General features: G+C 50.5%; 2 protein-coding genes and 1 pseudogene across 2 annotated transcripts; all 3 read right to left on the bottom strand.

Annotated features, from left to right (window-relative positions):
- Positions 1-7,360: 7,360 nt before the first annotated feature.
- Positions 7,361-8,557, bottom strand: LOC148534578 (uncharacterized). The gene has a single exon (XM_088466925.1). The coding sequence runs from the start codon at positions 8,540-8,542 to the stop codon at positions 7,361-7,363; it is 1,182 nt and encodes a 393-aa protein (XP_088323051.1). The 5' UTR covers positions 8,543-8,557.
- A 2,223-nt stretch (positions 8,558-10,780) lies between these two features.
- On the bottom strand, positions 10,781-12,223 carry LOC148534577 (uncharacterized). Its single transcript, XM_088466839.1, has one exon. The coding sequence runs from the start codon at positions 12,221-12,223 to the stop codon at positions 10,781-10,783; it is 1,443 nt and encodes a 480-aa protein (XP_088322965.1).
- A 481-nt stretch (positions 12,224-12,704) lies between these two features.
- On the bottom strand, positions 12,705-12,804 carry LOC148534576 (U2 spliceosomal RNA; annotated as a pseudogene).
- Positions 12,805-20,724: the final 7,920 nt, after the last annotated feature.

Raw genomic sequence — 20,724 nt, 5'->3', positions numbered from 1 at the left:
ACTGTGCTGAAACCCCTAACTGTGCTGATTATCAGTCCCCTTACTGTGCTGATTATCAAACTTCTAACTGTGCTGATTATCAAACCCCTAACTGTGCTCATTATCATATGAATTACATATGTTTATTACCTCCAAAACCTTTACCAACCTTGATAAGATTCTTAACTCAACTACAAATAAAGGCCCTGATTCAGAGCCGGACGCTCTGACCAGAGCGCTCGCTCTGAATCAGGGCCCACCTCCTTAAATATGGAGCGTCCTCCTGGACGCTCGTATAGCTGTGGGTCACCACCCACAGCCTATACAAGCGTGCAGGATGATGGTCGCGATGGTCTTGACCATCGCCAGTGCGAGCAGAAGCCTGCGGTTGAGTTTCTCAACCGCAAGGCCAGGAGTGATTTTGGCTCTATCAGAGCCAAAATCACTCCCACTGACATCACTAGCGATGTCAGTGGGGCCGGCTTCTGACGGTAGGCGTTCCCTTGGGAACGCCTCCGTCTGGCAGGCACGCCCCTGGCACGCCCACCAAAGGGGGCGTACTGTCAATCAACATCGACAGCACGCCCCCTTTGATCAGACACAACGAGCGAAGGAAAGTCCTTCGCTCGTCGCGTCTCGCGCATGCGCACCATCGACCCACTTGCGAGCGGACAGCCGCTCGCGAGTGGGTCTGAATCAGGCCCAAAGACACAGACACCATAGCTTGGCTAAAAAAGGTCACAGCTTTTATTTATAATTAACTCAATCAACCTAACCAGGGTGGCAAAGAGATGCTGCAGACTCAGTTCTAGCTTTTAACTTACTCCAAAACTGATGGGGACGACTAAGATGGTTCCCCTTCTAGACGCACTTAAACTGCAAGGGTCTCACTTCCCTCCTGGGCCAATCCGAGGCGTTTCGTGCAAAAACGCCCGGGTCCCCCCGTGCAGAGCAGGACAGATTTTCCAAATACATCGAGGGCAAGTGCCCCCACAATTATCTTGTGCCCCATAAAGCCACTGAGCTGCAGCGTACTCCCGCCAAAGCCAGGCCCTAAAGGAGACTGGCCCACCACCCAAAGAAAACTACCTAAGAAAAGAAAACAATTCCTTAACAAACAGACTCATACCCAGAGCATTCAAATGAACACCATCATGCCGGAAGAAACATACCAAATCACCCTCCAAAAAGCCGTGACTCACAACCAAACCCCCAAAAGACACAACATGCTTAGTCACCGCACCGTTCAATTTCCTTCGCGTTCTGTCCAGAGCACCAAACTTTCTCACTCCTCTCCACGTCAAACGGGGTGTAATCTCTGACCATACAATGTGAACGGACAGCCAACGCATGCGGATCGCATCCAAAATCTCACGCAGACTCACAGTTAAACCCACACCTGTAAGCTGACCAACATCATTACCACCAACATGCAGGACCAACCAGTCAGGTACCCCCCATTTTGTCACAGAGGAAACGATTAAAGCCCACACAGTGTCCACACGCAAACCTCTCACTCCAATCCAACACACCAAACGACCACCAAAAGGCAAACTACCACTTCGACCCGAAACATGCTTCTCTGCCCAAAAATATATGAATGGCCAACTAGCCACACCTGGCCGTCTTCCTTCGCCAACACTGTAAAAGAAGAAAACCCTGCCCATGAGAAACCACACCAAACCTGACTCAAATAACACAACTTAGTAACAAACACAGCAACTAAACTAACAGGGGTGCAGAAAAAGGGGGATAAACAGGAACCCGAGTGAAGGAGAAAAACTAAAAAACCTACCCGTGAACCAAATTGGGCCAGATCATGGCTAACGGGAGGAAAAACTAAAAAATTCCCTCACACCCCCAATTGTTGAACGGTAGCCGTTCAACGATTGGCAGATAAGCAACGCTTTCGGGTTATCGCAAGGTGCACGTCTACAACTTATCGCAACGCACATATTTCTTGTAACTCCCTGACTTCCAACGCCCCACTTTTTGGATATCCAAAGGAGGTGCCCCCGCAAGCACCGCGCAAGTGGCTGCCCCAATTCGGAACGAATGGGTGCCATAGTCCGAATGATTCAATCCCAACTCTGTTAAACCTCTCTTGAAAACTGCGGCAAACTGAAACTTTGTGAGAGGCTTGGTATCTAAGTGTACTAACCATTGAAACCCCCCTGCCGGGCGCACCAACATGTACTGGGATGCTAAATGAACTGGGCAAATAATACAATCCTGCTGTTGTGGAAGCGTTACCCATTTTCCCATGCTGGTTTGAACCGTTTTAGAGAAGCGAAGTTTGCAAAGTACCACTGCATCTCTAAACACAATGTCCTTGAACAGGAGCCCAGAGGACACAAACGCTTTATTAACGGCTACTAATTCGCTGACCCTGAACGCACCAAAAAATGCAGTAAGAAAAAGCCAAACGGAAAAGAGAAGCATCAAACACATCAGAAGCTACCTTCTCCATAATCCTAAACAATGCCGCCAAAAGTTGGGTGTCGAGTGGCTGACGGGAATCGGCACGAGCAGGAAACTCCCTAGTCCAACCCTTAAGGGCCTTAGTCAAAAGGAAAGACTTGGTTGGGTCGTGTAAACCTTTCAAATCGCAAAAGAAGGAGATTCCTGACAGAACCGACCCCACGTAGGCCCTGGACTTCCCTTGCTGGTATCTCTCCCAAACAAAGGAGGAAAGCAACTCCTTCGGGGACTTACCCTTTGAATCGGGGCACGCGCAGTAACCGCTCCATTCCCGCCATGCAGCCGAGTATTTGCGGAGAGTTGATGGAGCGAGCGATTGCATCGCCAAAACCTCTAAGCCGGCCTGATGATCTGCCACACAAACGAGGGGCACATCAAACCAACAGCAGAAGCAAACGGTGCTAGCTCCCGAAAGAACTCAAATTGAAAATGAGATAACGTGTCTGCAATCTCGTTAACGACCCCTGGCACGTGACTAGCTCAGAATCTAATATTGCCCTCTAAACAACGCAAAATTAAATGACGCAGCAGTCACAAAACTAACGGAGAGGATGATCGTTGGTTATTGATGGCGTGAACCACCCCAAGATTGTCGCACCAAAAAATTACCTGCCGGTTACTAAGTCGTGCTGACCATAGTTCGATGGCAACAACAATCGGAAAAAGTTTTAAGAGCAACATATTACTTGTCAAGCCTTCTTCGCGCCAAACTAAAGGTCAAGCAGCAGCGCACCATTCCCCAGTAAAAAAGGCACCAAAACCAGACGATCCAGCCGCATCAGTAAAAAGTTGCAACGATCCATTTGTCACCGGAGGAGCTGGCCAAATCCGTTCACCATTAAATTGAACCAGACACCTGGCCCACACATGAAGATCATCTTTAATCTCCGCCGATAAACGGATATGATGATGCGGCCGTCTCGATCCAGCCGTGGCCCTCTCCAATTTTCTACAAAAAACTCTGCCCATGGAAATTATACGACAAGCAAAATTAAAAGAACCCAACAGTGACTGAACTCCACGCAATCTAACCGTGTCTACTGCTAAGGAAGCCGCAATCTGTTCCAGCAATCTGTCCACCTTGTCTTTTGGCAACCTACAGCAACCCGCAACCGTGTCTATCTCAATTCCCAAATACGATAGACGGGAAACGGGACCTTCCATCTTGTCATGTGCAATGGGAACGCTTAAAACAAGAAAAAGAGCATGCGCAGAGAAGAGGAGTTCTGCACAGATGTCGCTCTATAAAGAGAAAGTCATCCAAATAGTGTGCAACGTCCGCCTGTCCAGTGCCGGCTTGAACACACCAATGGAGAAAAGAGCTGAATTTGTCAAAATAGGCACAGGAAACCGCACATTCCATGGACAAACATTTGTCAGCAAAGTAACCGGATTCTAACTTGAAACCCATAAATTGCATAGCACCTGGGTGTAACGGCAATAAAAGGAAAGCTGACTCGATATCTAATTTTGCAAGCAGAGCGCCACGCCCAAAACTTCGTACCAAAGTCAAGACTTCGCCAAAACCTTGATATTCTACCCTACAACAACTATCCGGAGCGTCATTAACCGAACCGCCGGCCGGGTATGACAAATGCTGAATCAATTGAAACTTGCCCGGAGCCTTCTTGGGCACCACGCCCACCGGAGATATACAAAGGTCCTGCAAAGGAAACGGACCCTCCATCCTCCCAAGCAGGACCTCCGCTCCCACCTTAACCTGTAAAACCTCTGGGTAATCTCTAGCCGAACGCAAGTTCCGAGTGGCTTGAACCCCTAAAGGACCCAGTATTGGCAGCGAAAAACCGGACGAAAAACCCTTTAACAAAAACACAGCGTTCTCCTTGTGAGGATATAACTCTAACTAGCGAGCCAGCACAACTAAATAAATAGGCAAATTTGCCTTAAGCAGCTCCCTTTGACCCCTCAATGCGATCATGTGTGGCACTAGCAAGCCCCCGACGGCAATCCTTGGCACGATGTTCTCCTCCACAGAGACGGCAGGAGTGTCGAAAACGACAAGACGACCCCTGTGTACACCGAGAGTCGTTAAAAGCTAAACATTTACCTCTCATCACAACAGTCACTCCCTGCTTACTGGGAGGATATCCCTTGCGAGGAGGCATCCTGTCCAAGGGGGGCCGACGCTGTTGCGAGACCTCCAACCACACCTCCACGTCCTTTGCTCCAAAAGGAATAATTTTGCTGCCGTCATGCTTCCGTCTAAATTGCACGTCATATTCCCACCATGCCAAGGCCCGCAAACGGACAAACATGTCAAGAACTAAAAAAATATACTTCACTATGTTAACATGTTCCTCCACCCGCGTCTCCAAATAGCACGCTGCGAATACGAGCATGCCCTTCAACCAAGTGGTGAAACTACAGAAAGCCTCCTCACCAATACCCCCCGTCTTTTTGGCTTTACTAAAAGCTTTTTTCATATCATCCGTGAGTGAAAAGATATCGACAAATTTGCCTTTGCGAATCCTCCCCCTCACACTTTTGCGCAAACCCTGCAGAACTGCTGTGTTTGCACAATGCACTGAATCTGCACTTGCCGCTACAGTAACTGGCTCAGCAATTGCACCTTGTAAAGCCGCACTACTAGACTTCTTGGCTAGACACTTTGCAACCATTCTAGCTATTTTGTGTGGGCGCGCCGGGGAACCAGAAGAATGAGAAGAAGAGGAAGAGTAAGAAGATGACAAACAAGACAAATCATGCTCACCATCACCAGAAGGCTCCGGAACTGCTTCCTCGACTTGTCCCCTTGGAGCGGCTGGAGTTTCACTTGTCGGTGTCGACTCCACTCGCGCAGGATCAGCAGATGCATCAAGTAACGGATCATCTGAAGAAGCATCTTCTGCCATCCCTCTACCTGTAACTGGAGTGAACTGATGAGAAACAGAGACGGCGGGCACCACCACCGTAGTGGGGGGGTTGGCAATGTTCGGAGTAGGAGGAAGGTGTGAAGGTGCAGTTAATAAATGAGCCGACGGAACCAGGCCAAGGTCGGATGACGCGGGCAAACTGCCGGGGGCTTGACTAAAATTGACAGGAAGTGTGGTAGGGGGCAGGGGCATTGAGGCTAGAGAAGTATTCTGCTGAGAGGTTGACACATACGGATAATAAAATTGTGGATGATACCCTGGGTAAGGGTAGGATCCAAAAGCAGATGCAGCATAAGTAGGGTAAAAAGGGGGATTCGAGACCACTGAAGTGGAGGGGTAAACAGGGAGAGCTACGCCCGAGCTCCAGGAAGCTTGACCCCAGGAAGGGCCGGCCATTGACACAGGTTGACCGTTGTAAAAATCAGGAGGGGCACTTGAAGGATGGAACCAAGGAGGCTGATAAGGGTTAGGGTGTAGTGCACCCATGGCTCCTGAAGCAGTTGGCCCTGTCATCCAAGGGGTGGGGGAATGGTGTGATATCAGTGGGCTGTGAGACTGAATGCTAACTATAGGGGACAGGCTACCTAAAATGGCCGCCGAGTTAAGATGGCCACTGGGCCCGCCGTGCTGACCAGGCTGGCGGCGCCACCCGCCCCCCAGGGACCAAAACCTGAATGCCCCACGTGACCAACGGCGCTAACCGCCGGCAGGTTCAAAGCAGAGTGCACAGCGGGAGCCGTGAGCACTCACGCCCCCGCTGTGGCAGCGGAAGGATCCACCACCTGTGGCTGATCCGCCGGCAAGGGGCGTCCACCGGACGCTCCCGCCGGTGGGTTCCACGTGGCGCGCACAGCAGGAGCCGCGAGCACTCGCGGCCCCGCTGTGGCAGCGGAGGGGTCAACCACATGTGTCTGAACCGTCGGCAAGGAGCGTCCGCCCGACGCTCCCGCTGGCGGGTTCCATGCAGGGCACACAGCGGAAGCCGCGAGCACTCGCGCCCCCGCTGTGGACGCGGAAGGGTTAACCTCCGCGTGTGTGTCCACTGTCGGCAAGGGGCATCCACCGGATGTTCCCGCCGGCGGGTTCCTTGCAGAGTACACAGGGGGAGCCGCAAGCTCTCGCGCCCCCGCTGTGTAAGCGGCAGGATTAATTGGCACGGGAGTCCACGGCGCCGACAATGAGCGTCTGTCGGATGCTCCTGCCGGAGCCACGTGACTAAGGCTCGGGGGAGGGAGAAGGGCAGCCACCAAGTGAGGCCGCCAAAGGAGCAACCCCCGGAGGAACTGCGGGACCCGCTGGAGGGGACGTGGAGGGTAAGGTGGTGGGAACAGAGAGCGGCACGGCCGCTGAGGCCGGCAACTCGCTGGGAGGTGAGCCAGGGGGGGAAGGGGGACGTGGGAAAAGGACGGGGGGGGAAGGGGGGTGCCCGGACGCGCTGGTGTTGAACTGAGGGGCCTGGCATAATCAGCCAGCAGATGGGGGGGGGTGCAGAGCGCTTGGGACGAGGCATGATGAAACAAAATCTGCTAATGCACTCGGATTGGCACAAAGAAAACAGGGAGTGATTTTTTTTTTTTTGAAAACATTCTTTATTAACATAAAGATGGCAAAAAACATACATAAATCACACATACAAGTGTACTGTGTCGCAGCACAGCCTAAACCCAATACACTATCAAGCATAATCAAACATACAATATAATGTATTGCAAAACATATAGCACAAGGCATCCTATACTATACATAATACTTTGCATTATTCATTCACTACTTAAACAAAAACAACAATCAACAAGGTCTATGGGTGTGGAGGGTAGAGGGGAAGGGAGGGGGGAATCACAGAACTGAAGTTTTTATTGAAAGACAGACACATATATGGGAAGGGTGAATAAATAGAAAGACATATCAACAAAACATCAGTCTCTGTGAAAAATGGGGGAAGGGGCCACTGTCCCAGTCCTTGTTGGACAATCAAGCATGGGGGGAGGGGGCAGAAGAAGGGGGGTTTAGTCCTCTTCTTCCTCAGGGCTGTCCATGATGGAATAGTCTCTTAGCAGGCTGTGAATCAGCCTGCGACAGTCCTGGATAGACATCCTCTCCCTCCGCAGAATGAGGCGATTCCTGGCAAGCCACAAAGCGTCCTTAACACAGTTCATAAGGCGCCAGGCCTCCTGGATTGCCCCATAGGTGTGGGTGCCAGGAAACAGTCCATAAAGTACCGAGTGGTACGAAAGGTTGCTCCTTGGCACACAGTCTTTGAGTTCATTTTCCAGGGCATCTAACAACAACTGTGCATAAGAACAGTCCCAAAACAGGTGCATCGATGTTTCCTCGTGAGAGATACACCAGGGGCAATGTCTGTACCTGCTCAGGTTACGGGAGTGCATGAATGTCCTTAGGGGCAGACCCCCTTGGATTGCCATCCATGACATGTCCTTGTGTCTATTTGTGAGCCTTTTGGAGGCCACATTTTCCCATGCATGCTTGGCAGTTGCTGAAGGGAGCCCTGGAATAGGCTCCATAATGTCTTTGGCTCTGATGAGCTTGTGGATAGTCTTAGGTTTCCACAAGTCAGGTTTAACTCCCTCCAGTTGGTGCTCCCTCACAAACTTGGACACATCCAGGTAGAACCAGGGAGTGTTCCAGTTGTAAGGGATGGAGCTGTCCCACTTTGCCCAGCCTAGGGCCCTCCAAAGGGGTAGGAGGAAAAAGCGAGACATGGAGTTTCCTGCAGAGTCATTATCAGTCTCACACAAAGTCCTGCGGATACAGTTGCAAACAAAGAAGGCTCGCAGCATGGTGGGGATATCTGGTATTCCCTTTCCACCTTTGAGGGGCTCCTTGTACATAACCGTCCGCTTTACTCTGTCCATCTTGGAGCCCCAGATGAAGTGAAACACTGCCCTTGTGATGGCCCTGCAGACCGTGACCAGAGGTGGCCAGGCCTGCGCTGTGTACTGCAGAACGGGAAGGATCTCATTGCGCAGTACAAGTGCTTTTCCTTCGATGGTAAGGTCTCTGAGGCTCCACAGTCCAATTTTTTGCCTTACAGTGGCAAGTCTTTCGTCCCAGCACTTCAGGGCCGCACCTTCACCACCAAGCCAGACTCCCAGAATTTTGATGAAGTCCGGCTTGACAGCAAAGGGGAATGGAGCGGAGGATGACAGGTGCCACTGCCCGAACAGCATAGCCTCTGACTTCCCGCAGTTGACTTTTGACCCCTGAAGCTCGGCCGAAGCTCTCGCAGGTCTGGACGAGTGCTGTCACTGAACTCTGGTCAGCGCAGAAGACAGTGACGTCGTCCATGTACAGCGAACACTTGGCCTCTCTACGGTCTGGACCCGGTGCGATGACCCCTCTGATCTCTGGTTTCCATCTGATGCATACAGCCAGGAGCTCTATAACACAAACAAAAAGAAGAGGTGAAAGAGGGCAGCCTTGTCTGACCCCAGATAGAATAGGAAAGGGGTCAGTCTTCCAGCCATTCACCAACACTGAGCTGTGAATATCAAGGTACATCAGGTTAACATATGTGCAAAACATTTCACCAAGCCCAAACCTCTGCAGGACCCTACCCATCAACTCATGTGAGACACGGTCAAAGGCCTTCTCCTGGTCAAGGCTGACCAGAGCCGCATGCACGTTCCGGTCCTTGATGTAATGGACCGTGTCTCTGAGGAGGGCAAGGCTATCTGCAATCCTGCGGCCAGGAATGCCGCAGGTCTGGTCCGGGTGAATGATCTGTCCGATGACAGCCTTCAGCCTGTTGGCAAGTACCTTGGCCAGGATCTTGTAGTCCACGTTCAGGAGAGAGATGGGCCTCCAATTTTTCAGCTCACATCTCTCCCCCTTACGCTTATACAAGATCGTGATCAGTCCCTCCCTCAGTGAAGGGGGCATTTTGCCCTCCACCACCATCTCCTTGTACAGCTCGAGCAGGCCCGGGCCAATGAGGTCCTACAGCGCTACATAGAGCTCTGCTGGGAGACCATCACTGCCCGGGGTCCTGCCCTGCCTAAAGGATTTAGCGGCAGAGTGCAACTCCTCCAACACCAAGGGAGCATCCATGGCTGCTTTACCTGCAGGATCAATAGTGTTAGTGATACCTGACAGGAACTCATCAGCCACAGCACTGTCCGTCGTCTTTGGGGAGTAGAGGTCGCCATAGTAGTCCGTGATGACCTTCATGACGCCCTCCTTCCCCTGCCTGGGAATACCGGTCTCATCTCGCAGCTCAGTCAGGGGCGTGTGGCCAGAGTGGAGTTTCCTGAAAAAGAAAGAGTTACATTTCTCACCCTTCTCCAGGTTCTCCACCTTGGAACGGAAGACGATGCGTCTGGATTCCTCCTCGAAGTGCCCTTTCAGGCTCTTTTTGGTCTCCTCCAGATCATCTCTCACGTCCCAACCGCACCGTTGGAGGTCCTGCAGGGACTGCAGTTGCCTCTGCAGTCCCCTGAAGTTCCTCTTTCGGTCGCACGCCTGTTGTCTTCCTTTGACCTGAAAGAAACTGCGAATGTTAGCCTTAACATATTCCCACCAATCACTCATGCATTCAAAATAACATTTATCATTCTTCCATGTGATGTAGGCATCCTTCAGCTCGGCCAGCACCTCCTCCCTTTCCAGCAGAGCACAGTTCAACTTCCAGGAGCCTGGGCCAGGAGGAAAACCATTGCCCAGGTCTCCTTGGAAGAGAATGGCTCTGTGGTCAGAGAAGAAGCAGGGAACCATAGCATGCCTATTCTGCTTCACTGCTCTAGAGGTAAACACAAAGTCAATGCGGGAATGCACCGAGCCATCGGGGCGGCTCCACGTGCAATTCACGGAGCCAGCCCCCATGGAGCCCACAGCATCCCGCAGAGAAGCTTCGGTTACCATTTCTATGAGCAGTTTAGATGTCAAATCAAGCTTAGCAGTGTTGCAGGTGCTGCGTCCATCCTCCTCCATGGGGCAGTTGAAATCTCCGGCCATCACTACTGCCCTAGTGGTTGCGAGCTGCAGCCGCAGGGTCTGGAAAAGCTCCAAACGCTCATTCTTACCAGGGGGTGCATACACACAGATTAGCCTAATAGGCTCACCTGCCCAGGAGCCGTCTACGATAAGCAATCTGCCGCAGACGAGCTCCTGAACAGAATCTAGTGTGAAGAGGCTCCCCCTAATAAGAATGGCGACCCCTGCAGACTTACACTCACCCCCACCAGACCAATAGGACGGACCGTGAGACCACTGCCGGCCCAGATGTCTATAAGACCTGGAAAAAGGAATAGAGCATTCCTGCAACATGTAAACATCACATTTCTGAGTATCTAAAAATGCAAACACAGACTGTCTTCTAAACTTATCCTTAATACTCCTCACATTAATGGTAAAAAGGGAAAAAGACACCATTAGTTGGGAGAAAAAAGGTTAGAACACGGAAAATACATTTAGCTACCACTCTTGTCGGGCGGTGCTTCCTCTTGAACGGTTGCTGGGTCGCCCTGTTGGGGCGGCTGCATACAGCTCTGGATCAGCTGTTCGATTAAGTTGTCAGCATTCAGGTCAGGTACTACCTCCTCCACGAAGCTTTCCACCATCGCCTCCATCTCGTCCTCTAGTGGACGAGGGTTCTCGACCTGTTCTACCGCCAACTTCTTGGAAGGGTCAGGGTCAGCAGCTGGGCTGTCAAACTCCTTTCGCTTCCTGCTCGACTGTTGAGTGCCTGCAGAGGATACAAGAGGGGGAAACTCTTCCTCGGAGAGGAGAGAGACAGGGGGGGTGGAAGAGACAGTGGGATGGAGAAGGGAGCGGGAGGGAGAGGGGGGAGGGGTTGTGCCAGCAGTGGGGGTGGGAGTTGCTGTCACAGTGGGAGGAGGGCGTGGGGTAGGATGGGTGGGAAGGGGTGGGGTAGGATGGGTGCGAGGGAGTGGGGTGGAAGGTTTCTTACCCTCCTGGCGCCTCTGCTGGCCTTGTCCAGTCACTGCTGCCACGTAGGATTTTGCCCTATTGGGGCAGTCTCTGTAGACATGGTTCACCTCCCCACAGAGGTTGCATGTCTTCTGGGTGGGGCAATCCTTGGTGTCGTGTCCCGCCACCTTGCACATCTTGCAGGCTGCCACCTTGCAGTCTCTCCCAATGTGATCCTTCCCACCGCAGGTCTTGCAGATCCGCGGCTGGTCCGGATAAGTGAGAAATCCAGCAGATGCGCCCAGGGAGAAGAACTGTGGCAGGTGCACAACTCCATCGGGGCTCCAGTTGTCTTTTAGAAGCTTGACGATGACAGCCCACTTGCCTGTCCAGAAGCAATTCCTGTCCAGGATCTTGGAGGGCTCCTTGATCACCGTGCAGAAACGGCCCAGGAAGGTGGCGATGTCCTTGCCAGGCGTGTGTGGGTTCCGCATTGAAACCGTCACCCTCCTCTCCTCTCTTTGAATAGGGCAATTGCCCACAAAGCGAGAGAAAGGGGATTCAGGCCTCGCCGCTTTCACTGCTTCCCAATACCTCTTGCAAATGGCAATGGAGGCAAAGGTCACGTAAAAGATGCCCTTGATGTAATTCTGTATGCTGAGGGTTTCAGCAGTCGAGAACCCCTGTTCAAGGATCATCTTCTTGCCGAAGGTCTCCGTTGTCATATCCGGCATCTTTCCCTCCACTTCCTTCAGTTTCATGACCACGGTCTGCCTCATCCAGGGCTCCAAGGCTGGGGTACCCTTGGGCTGGGTCTGGCTGGGCTTCTCGGGGGCTGTTGCTGGAGGGGCGGTGGAGGTGGATGGGACCTGGTCGGGCAGAGCTTCGGCTGGCTTCGGTCCCTTCTTTCCCGTCTTCTTCCTGGCGGAGGTGGCTGGAGCGGAGGCTGGGGCTGGCACCGGGGTTGGAGCAGCTGAGGCCATCTCTCCTGCTTCTTGCCCGGGGTCTAAGTTGGGCTGGAGAAGGGTCTGCGGCGGTCGGAGGTCGGAAGTCGCTTTCACAGAGGGCAGAGCAAACAAGTCTAACCCAATGCCAGTCGAAGTCCTTCCTCGTCGCGGTCGCAGGGTCTGGTCGCCGCTGGTCGGAGGTCGGGAGATGGCTTCGCAGAGGGCAGAGCAAACAAGTCTAGCCCAATGCTGGTCGAAGTTCTTCCTCGTCGCAGGGTCTGGTCGTCGCTGGTCGGAGACCGGCTTCACAGAGGGCAGAGCAAACAAGTCTGACCCTCTGCTACTTGTAGTCCTTCCTCGTCGCAGTCGGCAGTCTGGGGGACGCTGGTCGGAGCTTGGCAGTCGCTTCTTCAGAGGGCAGAGCAGCAAGTCTAACCCTCGGCAAGTCGAATCCTTCTTCCTCTCAGCAGTCCTCTTTCAGCTTCCTCGGCCGGTGCAGGTCCAGAAAAAAAGCAGCAGCAGGTCCTCTGGAGCCCGAGTGTAGCCAAAGTCCAGTCAGTCGAAACTGATAAGAACAGATACTACACTTGATCTTAGCCAAAAGGCCGAGAAGCAGGGAGTGATACTCAGCCTGATCCTACGAGAATCCTGCAAAAGAGGCTGAACCACCTGACTACATTCCCCTATATAGTTTGTTCTAACCCCTCCCCCAAACAATATGACTGGCCCCTGGCGGCAGCTGAACACACCCACACTGAAAGACATTTACCCAGCAACAAGGCTGTCATTCAAACCCATCCATCAGTAAAAAACTAGTAATCTTAATTCTCCTCAATCTTATTTATATTTCGTCGGCCAGTCCCCTTACTGTGCTGATCATCAGTCCCCTTACTGTGCTGATTATCAGTCCCCTAACTGTGCTCATTATCAGTCCCCTTACTGTGCTGATTATCAGTCCCCTTACTGTGCTGATTATCAAACTCCTAACTGTGCTGATTATCAGTCCCCTTACTGTGCTGATTACCAGTCCCCTTACTGTGCTGATTATCAGTCCCCTTACTGTGCTGATTACCAGTCCCCTTACTGTGCTGATTATCAGTCCCCTTACAGTGCTGATTATCAGTCCCCTTACTGTGCTGATTATCAGTGCCCCGTTACTGTGCTGATTATCAGTCCCCTTACTGTGCTGATTATCAGTCCCCTTACTGTGCTGATTATCAGTCCCCTTACTGTGCTGATTATCAGTCCCCTTATAGTGCTGATTATCAGTCCCCTTACTGTGCTGATTTTCAGACCCCTTACTGTGCTGATTATCAGTCCCCTTACTGTGCTGATTATCAGTCCCCTTACTGTGCTGATTATCAGTCCCCTTACTGTGCTGATTATCAGTCCCCCGTTACTGTGCTGATTATCAGTCCCCGTACTGTGCTGATTATCAGTCCCCCGTTACTGTGCTGATTATCAGTCCCCTTACTGTGCTGATTATCAGTCCCCTTATTGTGCTGATTATCAGTCCCCTTACTGTGCTGATTTTCAGTCCCCTTACTGTGCTGATTATCAGTCCCCTTACTGTGCTGATTATCAGTCCCCTTACTGTGCTGATTATCAGACCCCTTACTGTGCTGATTTTCAGACCCCTTACTGTGCTGATTATCAGTCCCCTTACTGTGCTGATTATCAGTCCCCTTACTGTGCTGATTTTCAGACCCCTTACTGTGCTGATTATCAGTCCCCTTACTGTGCTGATTATCAGTCCTCTTACACATGTGATTGCGATGCAAAAATAACCTTCATTTGTAATTTGAGCCTGATTCAGAGCTGTACGCTAATGTTGCCGCTCTTGCAAATGTGTACGTAGATGTTACGCAAAAATATGCAATTGTCGCAGTCGCTGGGAGATGTATTGAGCTGCCCACCGGTGGCTTTGATAAGCCAAGCATCTGTGTAAAAATGTGCAGCATCTACGTACAAAGACGCAGCATGGGTCACATATAATTCGACTGTGGCAGTCTTGAATGAGTCTAGGGTCCCACAGAATGTCCAGAGCGTAGAGTGAGACGCCCCCAAAATGGTCACTACACTTCTGCGTTCTTTGCCGCCACTCCCGGTTACCTCCCCCAAATGCTCCCTGACAGTCAATCACACTGCGAGTAAAAAGTTGCTGCATGTGACTAAGGTAATGTAACTTGACGCAGGCGCAGTGCAGCTTAGACGCATGCACAGACTGCCGATTATCACTCAACTGGCAAAACATGGGCACACCGTACAAATCTGAATCAGGCCCCATATACTTTGGGTGTTATAGTCCTGGTTGCGATAAACACATAAATACATTAGATTACACATTGAAAGTATCTTAAGATGCAAGCACTGAATATACAGACGTGTGCTAACTCTAAATTAGCCTAACTAGCTCTTCGGTAAAACAATGGTCAGCTGCTGGGGGGAAGTGATACCAATATGTGCAGTGCTGAAGACAGATATAGAGTTGGGAGGGGAGCGCAGTCTAGTTCAACTCTAAAACTGTAAAATGATTTGTCCAAATACAATTTTGCACCATTTAGCTGGAGTTTTTCTAACGCTAAATGAGGCCAGGAGATTCTCCATGAAATGCTGCGGTGCTGTATGCTTACTGAAACCATTACTTGTCAGTAAGGCAGCAAAACACATAAATCCTTCCAAGTTCAATCTTACATAAACCCCAGTGTTACAATGACCAATTTAACGCAATAGGAAAAATATACTTCACAATTCCAGAAATGGCAATCAATAAATTCCCTTTCCATATGATCCTTAGGGGCTTACATATAAATGTACTACTTGCGAATGATTATTAAGCACAGTGGCTACTGTATATAACATAAGGATATATCTACGGTGTTCCCACTCTTTGCATTTGCATAAGCAGTCCTCATATTTCTATGTCGACTGAATAATTACCTATTTACCAGTCTACTAAAAGTAGTTTTTCAGAGCTGGCCTGGTAGCGATGCCATCCATAGATGGCATTAGCCAGTGTAGCCTATAGGCTACATTTCTGCAACCTTTTCCAAACGGAGCAATCTATACATCCTTCCCCGGCAGCCATAAGCAACAAATCTGTTAATTTTCTCCATAATTCAATGTTGAGTGACAGCACGCCCCCCTTTGGCGGGCGGGCCAGGGGGGTGGCTGCCCAAACGGAGGCATTCCCATGTGAACGCCTACCGTTTGGGGCCGGCCCCACTGACATCACAAGTGATGTCAGTGGAGAGATTCCGGCTCTGTTAGAGCCGAAATCTCTCTGGGGCTTGCGGCAACGAGACCCTACCACAAGGGTTTCGGCGCAAGCCCGATGGTTGTGATGGTCTTGAACATGGTGACCATCTACCTGGCCGCTCGCTATAGCTGTGGGTGGTCACCCACAGCTACGCGAGCGCCAGGAGGCATTCTAAAGAAAAAAAAAGCCCGGTCCTGATTCAGAGCGAGCGTCTGAATCAGGGCCACTGTCCTTCCCTCCAAATACCACTCTCAATTTATATATATATATATATATATATATAGTGTTCACTCTAGCTCCGGCGGCAGGCAGGGTGCCGGAGCTATAGAGGGCAACCTTATGCGCGCGCCTGAAAAGGGGGCATGGTCATGAAAAGGGGGCGTGTCTATAAGACGCGTCCCCTTTTCGTCATACTTGGGGACGTGCCCGGCGCTTACGGACATGCCGGGCAGCCCCCAAGCGCTGCAGAAAGGGAGAATAGATGCCGGGCGCATGCGCCCGGCATCTATTCTCCGGCGGTGACCGGGACACCGCATGTTTCTCCACCCATGGTACACTGCGTCCCGCAGGTGAGAACGGCACCCGCAGGCTGTGAGGGCAGGGCGCTTTTTGCCCTCCTCCTGGAGGGCAGGGTGCTTTTTGCCCTCCAGAAGGAGGGCAGGGCGCCGCACCCCGCTAAAACAGCCTAGCGGGAAGGCTATATATATATATATATATATATATATATATATACACATTTATATATACACATTGGGCACAATTCTACTAAATGCGAAGTAAATAGCGCAGGGAATCAGCTCCTGGAGCTATTCAATTCATCGCGTTGCTAAGCACGACTAAGGATCTCTTCTCGCATCCCTCCTGGGATGCAAGAAGAAAACCGACAAAAGTCCAGACGCGATGCTGTTTTCTGCCCTTAGCACCGGGAAAACAGCATCGCGCCGGGAAGTTTAGTTGGAGAATGCCTGTTCTCGCACCTAAACCCCCTGTTTAAGGTGCGAGAATGGCCATTCCTCGACCTAACAGCGCGCTACATTGAATAGCGTCGGGAACTCATTCCCGATGCTATTCACTTCGCATGTAATTGAATCGAGTCCATTGAGTGCAGTGCCGCACTGATAAGACTTTGGGCACTAGAGTGTGTCCAGAGTCTATAGTGCATGCACAGGTCACCAAGAAAATGGCCGTGGTGGCCATTTCCCCTGTACTGAGTATGCGCAAAACAATGGGAAAATGGCCACGGCTGCATTTTTCCAGTCATTTTTTACAGTGCTGACGTGGGACTCCTGAGTGGTAAGTATAATATGGGTACAGGGTATGCAGTGCGGGCCCCTTCTTGACCCAGGGGCCTGTGTGCACCGCACACCTTGTACCCATTATAAATATGCCCCAGTATATATATATATATATACACACACATATATATATATACACATTAGAGGTGAGCGGGTTCGGATTTCTGAAATCCGAACCCCCCCGAGGCCCCCCGATCCGAGTCAGATCCGAGTCAGGCTCGACTTTTCCCGCCTGACTCGGATCTGAAATCGAGGCAAAACGTCATCATCCCGCCTTCCGGGTCTCGCGGGTTTTGGATCCTATATAAGGTACCCGCATCGGCGCCATTTTCTCACTCGGCTGTGGACAGTGAAGAGGGAGGGTGGGAGTTAGGGCTGGCTGGGCTGTGTAGTGTAGTGTAGTGCAGAGTAGTGTTGTGCTGTGCTGTGCTACGCTGTGCTGCTGTTGTCCACTACTTCAAAGTCCATAGGGGCTGGCTGGACTGTGTTGTGCAGTCAGTTCTCCATAGGGGCTGTGTCCACTCCAAAGTCCTGTGCAGTGTCCCAGTCCTAAAGGGGTGCTGTAGTGTTGTCCAGGGGGTGCTCTGTCCATCAGGGGTGCTCCCCCCAAGTGCTAAAAAAATAATATTTTTTCTGTGTTTGTGAATTGTGTGCGCAGTAGCCGCACGTGCATCAACAAAGTAGTGCCAAGCGTGCGCCTGTGTCATAAGTAAAGGGCCGGCTGGCTTGACCGTTAAAGGGTGCTGTAACCCCCAAAGTACACTCCAGTCCAAACCAAAAAAAAATATATTTTCTGTGTTTGGGAATTGTGTGCGCTGTAGCCGCACGTGCATCAACAAAGTAGTGCCAAGCGTGCGCCTGTGTCATGAGCAAAGGGCCGGCTGGCTTGACCGTTAAAGGGTGCTGTAACCCCCAAAGTACACTCCAAACCAAATAAAAAAATATTTTCTGTGTTTGTGAATTGTGTGCGCAGTAGCCGCACGTGCATCAACAAAGTAGTGCCAAGCGTGCGCCTGTGTCATAAGTAAAGGGCCGGCTGGCTTGACCGTTAAAGGGTGCTGTAACCCCCAAAGTACACTCTAAACCAAAAAATGAAAATTTTTCTGAGTTTGTGAATTGTGTGCGCAGTAGCCGCACGTGCATCAACAAAGTAGTGCCAAGCGTGCGCCTGTGTCATAAGTAACGGGCCGGCTGGCTTGACCGTTAAAGGGTGCTGTAACCCCCAAAGTATACTCCAGTCCAAACCCAAAAAAAAAATATTTTCTGTGTTTGTGAATTGTGTGTGCAGTAGCCGCACGTGCATCAACAAAGTAGTGCCAAGCGTGCGCCTGTGTCATAAGTAAAGGGCCGGCTGGCTTGACCGTTAAAGGGTGCTGTAACCCCCAAAGTACACTCCAGTCCAAACTAAAAAAAAAATATTTTCTGTGTTTGTGAATTGTGTGCGCAATAGCCGCACGTGTATCAGCAAAGTAGTGCCAAGCGTGCGCCTGTGTCATAAGTAAAGGGCCGGCTGGCTTGACCGTTAAAGGGTGCTCTAACCCCCAAAGTACACTCCAAACCAAATAACAAAATATTTTCTGTGTTTGTGAATTGTGTGCGCAGTAGCCGCACGTGCATCAACAAAGTAGTGCCAAGAGTGCGCCTGTGTCATAAGTAAAGGGCCGGCTGGCTTGACCATTAAAGGGTGCTGTAACCCCCAAAGTACACTCCAGTCCAAACCAAAAAAAAAATTATTTTCTGTGTTTGTGAATTGTGTGCGCAGTAGCCGCACGTGCATCAACAAAGTAGTGCCAAGCGTGCGCCTGTGTCATAAGTAAAGGGCCGGCTGGCTTGACCGTTAAAGGGTGCTGTAACCCCCAAAGTACACTCCAAACCAAATAAAAAAATATTTTCTGTGTTTGGAAATTGTGTGCGCAGTAGCCGCACGTGCATCAACAAAGTAGTGCCAAGCGTGCGCCTGTGTCATAAGTAAAGGGCCAGCTGGCTTGACCGTTAAAGGGTGCTGTAACCCCCAAAGTACACTCTAAACCAAAAAAAAAAATATTTTCTGTGTTTGTGAATTGTGTGCGCAGTAGCCGCATGTGCATCAACAAAGTAGTGCCAAGCGTGCGCCTGTGTCATAAGTAAAGGGCTTGCTGGCTTGACCATTAAAGGGTGCTGTAACCCCCAAAGTACACTCCAGTCCAAACTAAAAAATAAAATATTTTCTGTGTTTGTGAATTGTGTGCGCAGTAGCCGCACGTGCATCAACAAAGTAGTGCCAAGCGTGTGCCTGTGTCATAAGTAAAGGGCCGGCTGGCTTGACCGTTAAAGGGTGCTGTAACCCCCAAAGTACACTCCAGTCCAAACCAAAAAAAAAAATATTTTCTGTGTTTGTGAATTGTGTGCGCAATAGCCGCACATGCATCAACAAAGTAGTGCCAAGCGTGCGCCTGTGTCATAAGTAAAGGGCCGGCTGGCTTGACCATTAAAGGGTGCTGTAACCCCCAAAGTACACTCCAAACCAAATAACAAAATATTTTCTGTGTTTGTGAATTGTGTGCACAGTAGCCGCACGTGCATCAACAATGTAGTGCCAAGCGTGCGCCTGTGTCATAAGTAAAGGGCCGGCTGGCTTGACCGTTAAAGGGTGCTGTAACCCCCAAAGTACACTACAAACCAAATAAAAAAATATTTTCTGTGTTTGTGAATTGTGTGCACTGTGGCTGCACGTGCATCAACAAAGGAGCAGCGCCAAGCGTGTGCCTGTGTCCCATAAGTAAAGAGCCGGCTGGCTCATTTCTTAAAGGGTGGTATAACCCACAAAGTGCACTACTCTCCAGCAAAAATAAAAAAATATTTTCTGTGTTTGTGTGCGCTTTAGCGGCACGTATATATCAATATAACATAAATGGAGGACCAAACTTTCTCTGATGAAAATAAAATAGGGAAAGATCAAGAACCACTTCCTCCTAGTGCTGTTGCTGCTGCTGGAAGTTGTTCAGAGTAAGTAGGAACACCACCACTTTTACTAAACAATTGACCCTCCAACAGTCCCTAGCGATGAGGATGAAGTATGACAGCAGTCATCCTGAAGCAAAACATATAACTGAGGCCTTGACTGCTATGTTGGTGTTAGACGTGGGTCCGGTATCCGCCATTAGTGCAGTGGGATTTAGACAATTGATGGAGGTAGCGTGTCCCCGGTTCCAAATCCCGTCTAGATTCCACCTGCATCCTCAAAACAGCAGCGACAAGCGTGCGTCTGTCTGTTAAAGGGTGGTGTAACCCTTAAAGTGCGCTCCACAAACAATAAAAAATTCTTTTTTCTGTCTTTGTGAATTGTGTGGGCTGTAGCCGCACTTGCATCCTCAAAGCAGCAGCGACAAGCGTGCGTCTGTCTGTTAAAGGGTGGTGTAACCCTCAAAGTGCTCCAAAAAATTAAAAATATTTTTTTTATGTGTTTGTGACTTGTGTGCGATGTAGCCGCACGTGCAGCAACACAGTAGCAGCGCCAAGCGTGCGCCTGTGTCATAAGTCAAGGGCCGGTTTGGACATCTGGTCCGGACTGAAGGACGTGCCAACAATTTCTGACAAGTCTACTGTCACTGCATATGATACTGTCCTCAAAGCAGCAGCGACAAGCGTGCGTCTGTCTGTTAAAGGGTGGTGTAACCCTCAAAGTGCGCTCCACAAACAATTAAAAAATTCTTATTTTTTTTTCTGTCTTTGTGAAATGTGTGGGCTGTAGCCGCACCTGCATCCTTAAAGCAGCAGCGACAAGCGTGCGTCTGTCTGTTAAAGGGTGGTGTAACCCTCAAAGTGCGCTCCACAAACTATAAAAAAATTCTTCTTTTTTTTTCTCTTTGTGAAATGTGTGCGCTGTAGCCGCACCTGCATCCTTAAAGCAGCAGCGACAAGCGTGCGTCTGTCTGTTAAAGGGTGGTGTAACCCTCAAAGTGCGCTCCACAAACAATAAAAAAAGTCTTTTTTTTTTCTGTCTA

The sequence above is a fragment of the Taudactylus pleione genome, unplaced genomic scaffold (assembly GCF_031769625.1).
Source record: "Taudactylus pleione unplaced genomic scaffold, aTauple2 ptg000066l, whole genome shotgun sequence".
In the NCBI taxonomy this organism is placed as follows: domain Eukaryota; kingdom Metazoa; phylum Chordata; class Amphibia; order Anura; family Myobatrachidae; genus Taudactylus; species Taudactylus pleione.
This window is presented reverse-complemented; position numbering and strand designations above follow the sequence as displayed.

Bases quoted from the DNA above. Each gene is read 5' to 3' on its own strand.
- LOC148534577 (XM_088466839.1), bottom strand. From the start codon at position 12,223: ATGGCCTCAGCTGCTCCAACCCCGGTGCCAGCCCCAGCCTCCGCTCCA.
- LOC148534578 (XM_088466925.1), bottom strand. From the start codon at position 8,542: ATGCTGTTCGGGCAGTGGCACCTGTCATCCTCCGCTCCATTCCCCTTT.